Here is a 10,898-nt window from a genome sequence, read left to right as displayed (position 1 = left end):
ATCAAACTGTAGTAGTAGTGACAAAAATAATCAGATATTAAATATATATTATCTTTAAATTTTGGTGATTCTATGCCCAGCAAATTTCGTTTGCGATTTTTTTAAAAGGAAAAAAGAGGTTTAAAGTTTTCTTTTTATATCTTAAGAACCAATTTGTCTTATATTAATAACTAAGTTCTGTGCTATATAGTACACAAATAGGAACGACAATGTATATAAAGAAGAGAGAATAAGGAAAATGCTACCATCTACCGTCCCAAAACTCATGTTGAAATATTTTGGAAGAAACAGTACTACCTCCAATGTGGTGAATTCATAATATGCTTCAGCGGTGTAATATACAACGCGAATCTTCTCTCATTTATTACAACCGTATCGTACCAAAATGTACAACAAGGACAAACTTCTTTCTGTACATGAGAGGATAGTTGTATCATTGTATGCAACTACTTACTTGGGAGTTAATCTGATAGGACAGATAGAGAATGCGATACAACGAGCTGCTTTCGCAAGCATAAACCGCTCTGTTTCATTCAAAGGCCTTTCAATTACCTTCACAACATTTGCATCCTGGAACTACAGAAAATCAAGCAATGATTAACTGATAAATTAACAATTAGGGAACAATCATTTATGCTAGGAAAAATAAGCATGGTCAAAGGACATTAGATGGTTAAGGTTTTGAGATTAGCTGAGGTGTCAATTTAGAAGGTTAAGGTAAGGTTTGGTGTAAACAGTAAATCAGTATATCTAGAGAGACAAAGGGTGATCCAATGTTCTGAAGAGTGCGTTTACAATATTGTTCTTATTTCTACAATATATTAATCTACAGCGAATAGTTCACACTAAATTTGATTTGCCTAGATAGATTCTGGTTGTGTTTCTGTCAATGAATAGCATCTAAGCATTGTCCCAATTGGTGGAGTTCATTACATAGATCAGCTAGATGCCATAATGTTCAGTCTTAAATCATGTTAACAGTCAAATATTGAATTGTATATCCCTTTTAACGGTTACGCTCATATTCTTTTTGGATATAACCATCTAATCTATTCTCCGGACAACTCTACTACCAACTCTACCACCAAATAACCCTTATGGATCTAAGGTCTCTTAACACAGTAGTCTTCCACGAGAGGATAACTCCTTACTGGAAATACCTTCCAAACTGACAACAAAAAGTAAATTAAGAATAGCAATTAATAAGCTATTCAAGGTGTCACAATTAAGGAAGTTTAGGTCCAGCTTTTATTTAAGAACTTCAGGGAGAATCTCAGGATTCTCAAATGTTCAGAAAGAGTGATTTATCCTTGTTCTTGCTCTGTTATTCTTTGCAATTTCTTCATCATATGAATGCAACTTCTAAGCGTATACTGTGTACATACCTCCTGCTGGTGCTGAACCGAAGGCTGAATGCTGGCAGTTTCACCGATGACAATTATATTGTTAATATTACCCCTATCATCGCTTTCTTCTGGTGAAGCAGTTGAATGCATCCATTCTCCATTAACAATAAACTTGTAGTAGTATCTGAAGGCAAAAAATGGAATCATGTAATGTTCCACAAAAATATTGCATGAAGGAATTACACTGTCACCCTTTTTTTTTGGGCCCATGAAAAAAATTAAATCACAATAACCTATAATAAAAAGATGATCATAATATGAAATAGATATTTAATTGACTACCTGGGAATATTTAGCTAATTAGGTAGCCAAGCTAATTTAAAGAAAAAGTCAAAAAGCATAGATTTTGAAGACCATTATGGTAAAAAAACAGGAGACATACTTTCCTTGTGGAAGTTTAACTTCTACTTCATGTCTTGCACCCTGATACACTGCCTTTAGTGGTTCTTTCCAGTTTGCAGTAAAATCTCCCACCAAAGTTACATCATCTTCCTAAAACATTAAAATAGATGGGACTCAGATGAAGAAACTTAAAACTATAATTATAACAAACATATTCAATCTCCTAGGCCTCATTAGAAATCTAAAGGTAAACTGACCAGCAAGCTGCAGTGAAGCTATAATTAAATATCTGTTACCTCATGACCATTCCACACAAATGTGACAGCGTGTGTGGGAGGTCCATCATGTTTTCCCCTTTCAACCATAGCTATAAGATCCCATGTTGCCCATGCAATTGCTGGCCTGCAGTTACGACTCTGTGAAATGCTTCTTTAATTAAGAAAATGAAGTGTGGCAAAATGACCCCCAAAAAATAAAAGTTTAGGAGGTGGTGAAAATAAATGACTGTGTGAGATGCAGGCACATACAAACATGTAAGCAATCTGTGTGCCACCCAATGGTTAACTAGATTAATGAAAATAAAATTAGTAGAGACCTGAAAGAAAACAAGCAGAACACAAAACTTTGACTTCACTACAAGGATGATGGTAAGGAGAGAATCACAGCTGCTAACAAAGAACTTGAACATTTTCATTGCTCATGCCCAAAGAAGAAAGAAACTTGTACAATTTCAACTTTTTAAGATTACAAACCATGCATGTATTCTTTTCTCGGACTACATATCCCCATCTTGAGCCCTCTTAAACAGAAATTTAAGGTACAATCAAGCCATGATCCAAAAGTGTTTAAGTTTAACAAGATGAACCTGTCGGGTCTACATGTGTGCATCCCAGTGACCCAAGTATAGGCTGCATGAAGGGAAACATCTGTCATCCAGTGCAGGTATGCAATCACACAAGCAGGAGACCGATCGAATCCAGAAGTGCAAGTAACAAAGACACGATGATTCTTCCTAAGCAGCCTTAATAGTAGCCCCACACAAAATGGAAGTTTCTTTCTCAAATCATATGAATCTCTATCCCTGAAAACATAAGTATGGAAAACTTACATAAAACAAAAACCAAAGTCTAAGTAGAAAAATTTTTGCATAGTCAGAACTTCTGGTTCAACTCCATGAAAATATATTTTATTCACTTCAATTTGTGATAGTATTCTAAAAGGGAAAAAAGAAGTTAAATATTCAACATTTGGAAATTCTCATCCTAAAGTAATACTTAGTTACTTACATTTTCAATATATTGAGTATAAGTGAAAATCCAGACACAAATTTCAATTAAGAAAGAAACGATATCAAAGGGAAAATTTGTCATCAGTAAAAACCACTGAAAAGGTCTGGAACCTATATTACCTTATGGAATAGTTGATCATGAGAATATTGTTCCTTTGACATGAATCATTGATTGATCTTACATTTATTCCCCAATTTTCAGCTTCATTTCCACTTTGGAAGTTCAGAACAGCAGTAATTCCCTGTAGCAGAAATTTCCCAATATGTTGATTGTTGAGTGAAGAATGCAATGCTTATGAAAACGAAACTGCTTGTAAAATATATAAAATTGAGAGAGAGCCAGAGAGGTTTTATTCGCGCGCGTTTGTTTTGGGGGAGGGAGGGAGGGAGGGAGGGTTCATTCAGCATGACAATAAAAGAATATGCAGTAATCCAAATTTACATGTCACAGCATGCCTTTGTCTCAAATTAACATGATTAGATACTTGGTGCATTTCAACTATATTACAGATTTTAACTTGGATAATGCAACCAGAAGAAGTTATTTGCCCAGGCACACTGCTTTAACAAATTCAATGGTAAATAGTAGTTGATAACTACATTTATTCAACAGAGGTTTTTGTCTTCTGAGATATTATTGTTTTGTAATGGAAGCTTGTATTAAGCTTTCATTTGCAATATTTACTGTTAATCCAAAAAACTGAGTTTAGGGAGTAATTCTTGGCCTTAATGTGAAACATCATTACCTCAACAATTGACAAAGTTTCCACATCAGCTTCTGTTTGAATACATGATCCTACAAATAGTTGCTCTGTAATCTATGAATTTAAGATAGCAAGTTAGCAAGATTATGTTAATATCTTAAGCAACCACACTGAAAGGAACACGTTTTCGGAAAATGATAAATACCTTACTATAGCGCATGCCAAGGGAATGATTATAGTACATCTCATCCTTGGAACGGTCCAGAGCCTGAATATATTCCTCAAGTGGGAAACTTCCATGAGCCCATTCTCCATCTCCACAGGCTTCTCCACTAAAAATACAAGCAAGTCGAGTCGTTTGTTGAGTAATGAAGTTTCTTTCGCCATAAGTGATGGCATCTTGATTTTGATTGCCCAATAGCTGGCTTCCTTTCGATGTAAGAAATTTTGAATTGAACACCACAAATCCAGAATTCCCAGAGCTCTCACTAGATGGCTGTAAATTAGATGCCAATAGTGTCTTGCTCCAGGAGATAATAGGAACTCGACCTCTATTAAACAATATTTCAAGATCAATCATTTTATGCAGTAGTTGAATCGGAAAAGGTGATGTGGGCCTCTCAAGAACCAAGCTAAAAGAATTTGCTTGCTCATTTAGCACCTTCCTGAGGAAATGAAAAGACTGAAAAGTAAAAACAAAACACTGATGAACAGAATAGATTATGATGATCAAGATGATAGTAGCTTTATATCTTTTGAAGGTATAAGTTATAACAGAGTGACTATTGCTAGCAGATAGAAAAATGAATAAAAAAGTGCTTTTATGATTTATTTGAACTCATGGATAAAAAAGTGTTTTTATGATTTAGCCTTACGAATAAACTACAGTTTCTTTATGATTTTTCTCCCTTGTTAAATATGCCAAAGCCCACCAAATCTATTATTCCGAAATTTAACGAAAATAAATAAAAATTAAATTAAATTAAATAAGAATACTGATAGATATAAAACCATTTGTGTGTCTCTACTCAACAATTAAGTGTTTGAGAGAAATAGTTCACAACATACTGAGAGAACTAGAATTCGATCCTCCTTGTCTTTAGTTTTCTAAATATAAATTAAATTTCCGCAAAAAGTAGGATGAGAATGGGTGCACTACACTTGTATCATGTATGTCTAGATATAAAACCATTTGTATGCCTCTAGCCAATAGTTTAAGCGTATGGCAAAGGTGGTTCAGGAAAAGTATAAATAAACCTTTTGTGAGTTTTATTTAGCTTGTATGTCATTCTAAAACATATATCACCAGTGTCATTTAATTTAAAAGAAAAAATACCTTGTTTTCTAAAATTAAAAAAAAAAGTATAAAGAAATACTTGGAAGAATTTGATAACAAATCAGTATTTGCTGTAGTTCGGTGAAAATCCAACACTTTGCTTTTACAGAGTGGGAATGTATATTGTCACTTCTATTTTGATAATGTCACTCCCATTCATGAATGTTTCCTATCGTATTTTTGGAGGGTAAACTACAAAATATGCACCCCAAAAGATTCAAGTGTCGTGATAAAAATAACCACAAGATTAAAATGACAAAAAATGGTCTCCAAAAGATAATATTATTTTTTGATAAAATACCAATTATTAAACGTATAGCCCCAAAAATGGCTCTAGAGATCAAATTTCCACATAGTAATTTGCAAGCATGTTTAGAAAAATGAGACTTATCCATCCTTAATGTTTGGTGATCTTAGGCCAAGTGAGTATTTTTTGGCCATTTTAATTTCTACTTGAATAACTGAAAATTTAAAAAATATATACATGGAAAAAGGGTCTAGAGATTGAATTTTACACTAAATTTTTACATGCACATTCTATATACTTATCCAAATATTCCTACAAAAAGTTGGATCAAATGCATGAGTCGTTTGCCACTTATAAAAAAAACGATATTTTTTGCCATGTTTGTCTAATTAATACTATCTTTTAGGGACCTTTTGTTATTTACATCTATTTGGACCATTTTTGTTAGCGTGTTAATCTTTCAAGCGCATTTTCGTCTAGCAAATATGATTTTATTTGAACTCGGGGATAATGCTATAGCAAGTAGGAACAAGGCTAGCAAGCTCTTCTACCATTCTCCTAAACAACACAAGGCAGCACCAAACATTTCACCAACAAAATGTTAAGAGAATGGAATGTCAACGAGATTAACTTAAGAGAGAATATAGAGAATACTGATATATCTCCCACCTTACTTTTAAATCTTTCTGTTTTCATGTTTTAGACTCTTGTGAAGATAAAATCATGTTTCATATGATATCTCCATTTCATTCTGTCCTTTCCAAAATCTTGAAATTAACAAATGGAACAAAATAGAAACTGAACAAATACCAAGAATAATGATATGAGTAATGTTATATGTACGTAACCATAGTGTTGTAAACATACACCTAAACTGAAAAGCACAAGTGAAGGAAGAATATATATATATATATATATATAAAGTGAAAACAATGTCATGAAGTTCTGTTTTCTGTTTCGATTTTTTTTTCCACAAAGTCTAAAGCAGAAAACGCAACCGAAATAGACCTAACCCTAATGAAGTAATTAGATATATACGCCACTAGACTCAGCTTCAAAAGAGCAGTCATTAACCATAACTAAAAAATAAAAATTGAATGGGGAATAATCTCAATGGATAATAAAGAAATCAATGCAAAGAACAACTAATGTTGAAGTGTGAGGAGGGTAGGAATCAGGAGAGGGAGGAGTCTTTCTCCTTTCTTTTTTCTTTTTGGGTTAATTTTCAAGAATATTATATATTGCCAAACAACATTACATAATGAAACTCTAGAAGCATCTAAGTTTAGTTTAGAGTGCATAAACATATAGGAAAGAAGAATCAAGAAGCGTACTGTGTGTCTCCAACGTCTTTAATCTCGACGAGCTTGTTCTGAGATGAATCCCCAAGTTTCTTCAAAGTGTCACCTACCATTATAATCCTCGACCTCTCTGCATTGCCCTGAATAGAAGAGAAAGGGAACTGTTAAGTTGAAAATAAAATAAATGAATCTCTGGAAATGAATTTTGGTGTGAGGAGGGGAGGGGTACCCCTTTGGTGAGGGAATGGACGATGATGTTGCCGTCAGCGGTGAGAGCGAAACGGATGCCGAGGGGCCTTTCGAGAGTGACAAGGTACTGGTTGAGGTTCATCTTGTATGCCTTGGAATCGGACATTGCGAAAACACGAAGAGTGTGAGTTCTGACATTCGAGCGAACAAAGCAGTTTTTGTTTCCGTTGTTGAACAGAGAGCGATGCGTGGGGCAAAAGGAAGAAGAAGAAGATGATGCGGTGTTGGTGATGCAGGGTAGAAATGGCGGTGGAGGATGAGGATTGGTGGTTAATCGGAGTAGGAGCATGCTTGGTTGTTGAGGAGGGGGAAGAAGAAGATGCGTGATTTGAAGGTGTGAGCTATGGTGTGAGATGTGAGGTGGGAAAGTGTGTCCGTGTGAGTGATCAATTTTTTTTTTTTTTTTTGTTCTTTCAAAGAATCGAGAAAAGGGGTTTTGCGGAGAAGAAGGGAGGATCTAGATGCGCGTGGCGATTGCGTAGGACCCTCAATGCACGAGTATTTAGCTGTTGTGGACTTTATATGCCACCTGGGATTCAAAATATGAGTAGATTATTAAATTGATTCTGATTATTTATTTTTTAAATTAATTTTAAAAGATTTTTTTATTAAATTTATTTTTTAAAAATTTTAAATTCATTATTTTAGTCTTTTTGTCATTTTTATTATTAATCACATTAAAATTTATTGATGTGATATATTAAGTGACATCACAATATATATTAGTAATCTTAATTGATAGCTAACATGATAAATTCATAAAATTAGATTAAATTAATTTTAAATTGAGGGATTTCAATATCTCAAGTTCTCTATTAAATTAAGTTTTGATTTGATCTAATTTCATAATTTTTTTATACTAATAGTCAATTAAAATTTTTATGTGTGTGTTGTAGTATCATTTAACGTGTCACGTTAACAAATTTTGGTGATCAACAAAGAAAATGACAGAAGAATTGACGCGATTAATTTAAAATTTTTGAATAACAAATTTAATTAAAAAAAAAATTTGCGGACTAATTTAGAAAATAAATGCTTTTTCATGGATGAATTTGACCATTTACCTTTTAAAATATCTACAATTTTAGTTCTCACTAATTGATTAAATTTTAATTTGGTTTTTAATATTTTAAATATTTTATTTTGTTTTAAAAAATTTTAAACTGATTCAATATTATCTTAATATTAAATTTGACATAAATAATTAATAGAACGAGTAACATAAACGTTACCAATATTATTATTAAACTATATCTTCTTTCTTATGTTAGAAAAATATAACCAAAATTTTAATGTAAATTTCTTTTTTATCTCCTTCTGATAAAAAATTCTAAAATTCCATCTATCAATCATCAACGATTCAAAAAAAAATAATAAGTTGGTAATTGTTAGTAGATCGATTTTACTTACATATTAAAATTAAATATTAACTCTTCAATATGTTAATTGTTCGTGTTAAATTTATCAATGGAACAATATTAAATCTATTTGAAACTTTCTTAGATTGAAATAAGACATTTGAATTTTTTTGAGATTAAAATAAAATATTTAAAATAATAAAATTTAAATTAAGAGTTGACTCAAATGTTAGATACCAAAATAATATTTTACTCTAAATAAAACAAATATATTATTTACAAAAGAATAATTATACAAATAAGTACATGAAGTATTTAAAATTGAAAATTTTATTCTTTAAATTTTAGGATACACAAAATAATTTTTAATCTTATTCTACATTAGATAATACAATTTTGACCAAATTTTTCTATTAGTAACTAACATTAATTGCTAAAATGACACATGACTGTTAACTATTTACATGTGCAAGTTGGACAATGCAGTCCTTGAGGTGAAGTTATAATTACTATCCAAGTCAGTTCTCACGAAATCTTTAAAAAGACAATATAATTCTCAAAGTGTCTACTTTAGCTGTGTTTGGAAGAGAGTCGAAGAATAAGTGACAAAGGCTAAATTAAATATTTTTATTTTATTTAGTGTAAAGTGTACATGACTGAGTTATGTCTCAATATCTTAATTTGATTTAAGATAAATATAGAGACTAACACAAGTAAAATTACTTAAATATCTTTATTAATTTAAAAATTGAAAACAACATAGATCCTAATCTATCCTCCTCCTTTTTCTCATCATCATCATCTGAATTAGCCTCACCTTCTCAAAGCTCAACGGTGAAATTGTCGTTAGTCAAGAGGAAAGACGTTGCTGAGGAGGCGAGAAAGAACGCTGCCGCTGTCAAACCGCTGGCCAAGACCGATAAGTGTGAGAGGGAGAGACACGAAGCAGAGATGGGAAAGAGAAGAAAGGGGTGAGCTCGCCAGAGAAAGAGAGAAGATGAGAGAAGGAAGAAGATGACAGCGTTACTGAAACAAGGAAAAACGTTCGCTGCCGACGAGTTAGAAAGAGAAGAAGAGAGAGAACCAGTAGAGAGATTTCGAAGAGAGAGATTGAGCTTGTGTAGAGGGGTGACAAACTCAAGAAGGAGGAGGGATGCTTCCGTGCCACCAAACCCATACTCGTCCAAAAACATCACCATTGTCGTCGGAGAACACTGTTACAGCCACCAACTCAGTCATTTCACCCTGGTTCTAGTTCAGATTTTGTTTTGTTCTGTATCATTCTTACCTCTGTCTTGTCGTTTGTAAAACTTGAAAAATTAATAAATAATTAACTAATAAACTAATTATTATTTAAAAAAATTAGAAAATTAAATTTTATAGTTTAGAATGGAAGAAATAATTAAAATTTTGACGCTAATTTTAAAGATTTTAGCCTAAAATTAGACCAAACAAACTAAACCGAATGAACTGGGCCCAGAACAGACCCAACCCAACCAATGTTATATGAAGAGCATCAGCTTTTCTCCTTCCCCAAGTAATGAAACACGTTGCTGGTTGCATGAGGAGAAGGAAGAAAACAATATTGATAAGAAACTTGATCAAATTCCTATAACTTTCAATCCGAAACTCCGATTGACGAGCCGTCAGCGATCACACGTTTGTCTCGAAATTATCTACAATAGCCACTAAACAATTTGGTAAGAAACTTGAGTTTTCTTATCCAGATCTTCTCATCTCAGTTTCAAAATTTAGAATTTATAGTATTGAAGAATTGAATGATTTTGATGATTTAGGTGAACTCTGGCAACGAAAAAATTTTTGGTTTTGCCCAATTGTTCATGGGTAATGGTAAGAAACTCATAACCTTTGTAAATCCTTTAATTATATGATATTGAGTAGTAAAATTAGTGGTTGTGTATGCAATTGTGTGAAATTGGATTGTGTAAATATGAATTAGAACAATAATGATGATGTTGGAGACTTAAGCTCAGGTATTAAGAGCTGAAAAATCACTTGGTGAAGGTTAGAGCTTGTGTATCAAGGACTTGCAGTGCCATGTGGCTTAGGAAGAAATTCGCCAATGTATGGTTTCGGTTTCTCGTAACTAAAATATAACGTGTCGTAAAACTTAGGTTAGTTAACTGTAAGATAAGATTGAATTATTAATGATGTTGATGATTGAGATTGGTGGATATATATAAGGGTTAGTAACTTTGAAATTGTGGTTGATGCCATTATGGTTGTGATGTTTAATCTTGTATATGAGATTGGTAAAAAATTGATGATGATTGTGTTGAATGATAAAGTTGAAGAGAATGTATGATGAATTATGATGATAATGTTTGAGAATAAATAATGATTGTATGTAGTGGGTTGAAAACTTGATGGAGATGGTGAATTGGTATGTCGAGAAGTGTTGTGATATAATTGATGTTGGTTTGGAGCCATTATGGTAAGATTTGGTAAGTTTTAAAAGGGGTTGGAATTGAAATATTTTGAAAGTTGAGGTTTAGAAATTTTTTAGAAAAACTTTGTTTTTAACCAACTTCGACAAGTCAAAACTTGGCCTTCAGACTTTCGATTTTTATCAAACTTATCTAAAATGAAAATTTAGTCCGAGAGGTTTCCACCTTTTGAAGAACGGACAAAAAATGTTTTAAAACA

At 32.6% G+C, this 10,898-nt stretch overlaps 1 protein-coding gene across 2 annotated transcripts; it reads right to left on the bottom strand.

Moving 5' to 3' along the window:
- Window positions 1–294: 294 nt before the first annotated feature.
- LOC130936636 (phosphoglucan phosphatase LSF1, chloroplastic) lies at window positions 295–7,263 on the bottom strand. 2 transcript variants are annotated; one of them, XM_057866730.1, is made up of 10 exons: window positions 6,854–7,263; window positions 6,658–6,764; window positions 3,946–4,405; window positions 3,783–3,854; window positions 3,157–3,278; window positions 2,614–2,829; window positions 2,045–2,150; window positions 1,789–1,898; window positions 1,386–1,530; window positions 295–576 (listed from the first exon to the last, which is right to left on the bottom strand). In XM_057866730.1, the coding sequence occupies exons 1-10, from the start codon at window positions 7,160–7,162 to the stop codon at window positions 451–453; spliced, it is 1,773 nt and encodes a 590-aa protein (XP_057722713.1). In that variant the 5' UTR covers window positions 7,163–7,263; the 3' UTR covers window positions 295–450. The 2 variants fall into 2 exon arrangements, with proteins under 2 accessions (XP_057722713.1, XP_057722714.1); XM_057866731.1 differs by having other exon boundaries at window positions 295–570.
- Between the last annotated feature and the right edge of the window lie 3,635 nt (window positions 7,264–10,898).

The sequence above is a fragment of the Arachis stenosperma genome, chromosome 6, assembly GCF_014773155.1.
Source record: "Arachis stenosperma cultivar V10309 chromosome 6, arast.V10309.gnm1.PFL2, whole genome shotgun sequence".
Taxonomy (NCBI): domain Eukaryota; kingdom Viridiplantae; phylum Streptophyta; class Magnoliopsida; order Fabales; family Fabaceae; genus Arachis; species Arachis stenosperma.
The sequence above is the reverse complement of the archived record's forward strand: the minus strand, read 5'-3'. Positions and strand labels throughout refer to the sequence as shown.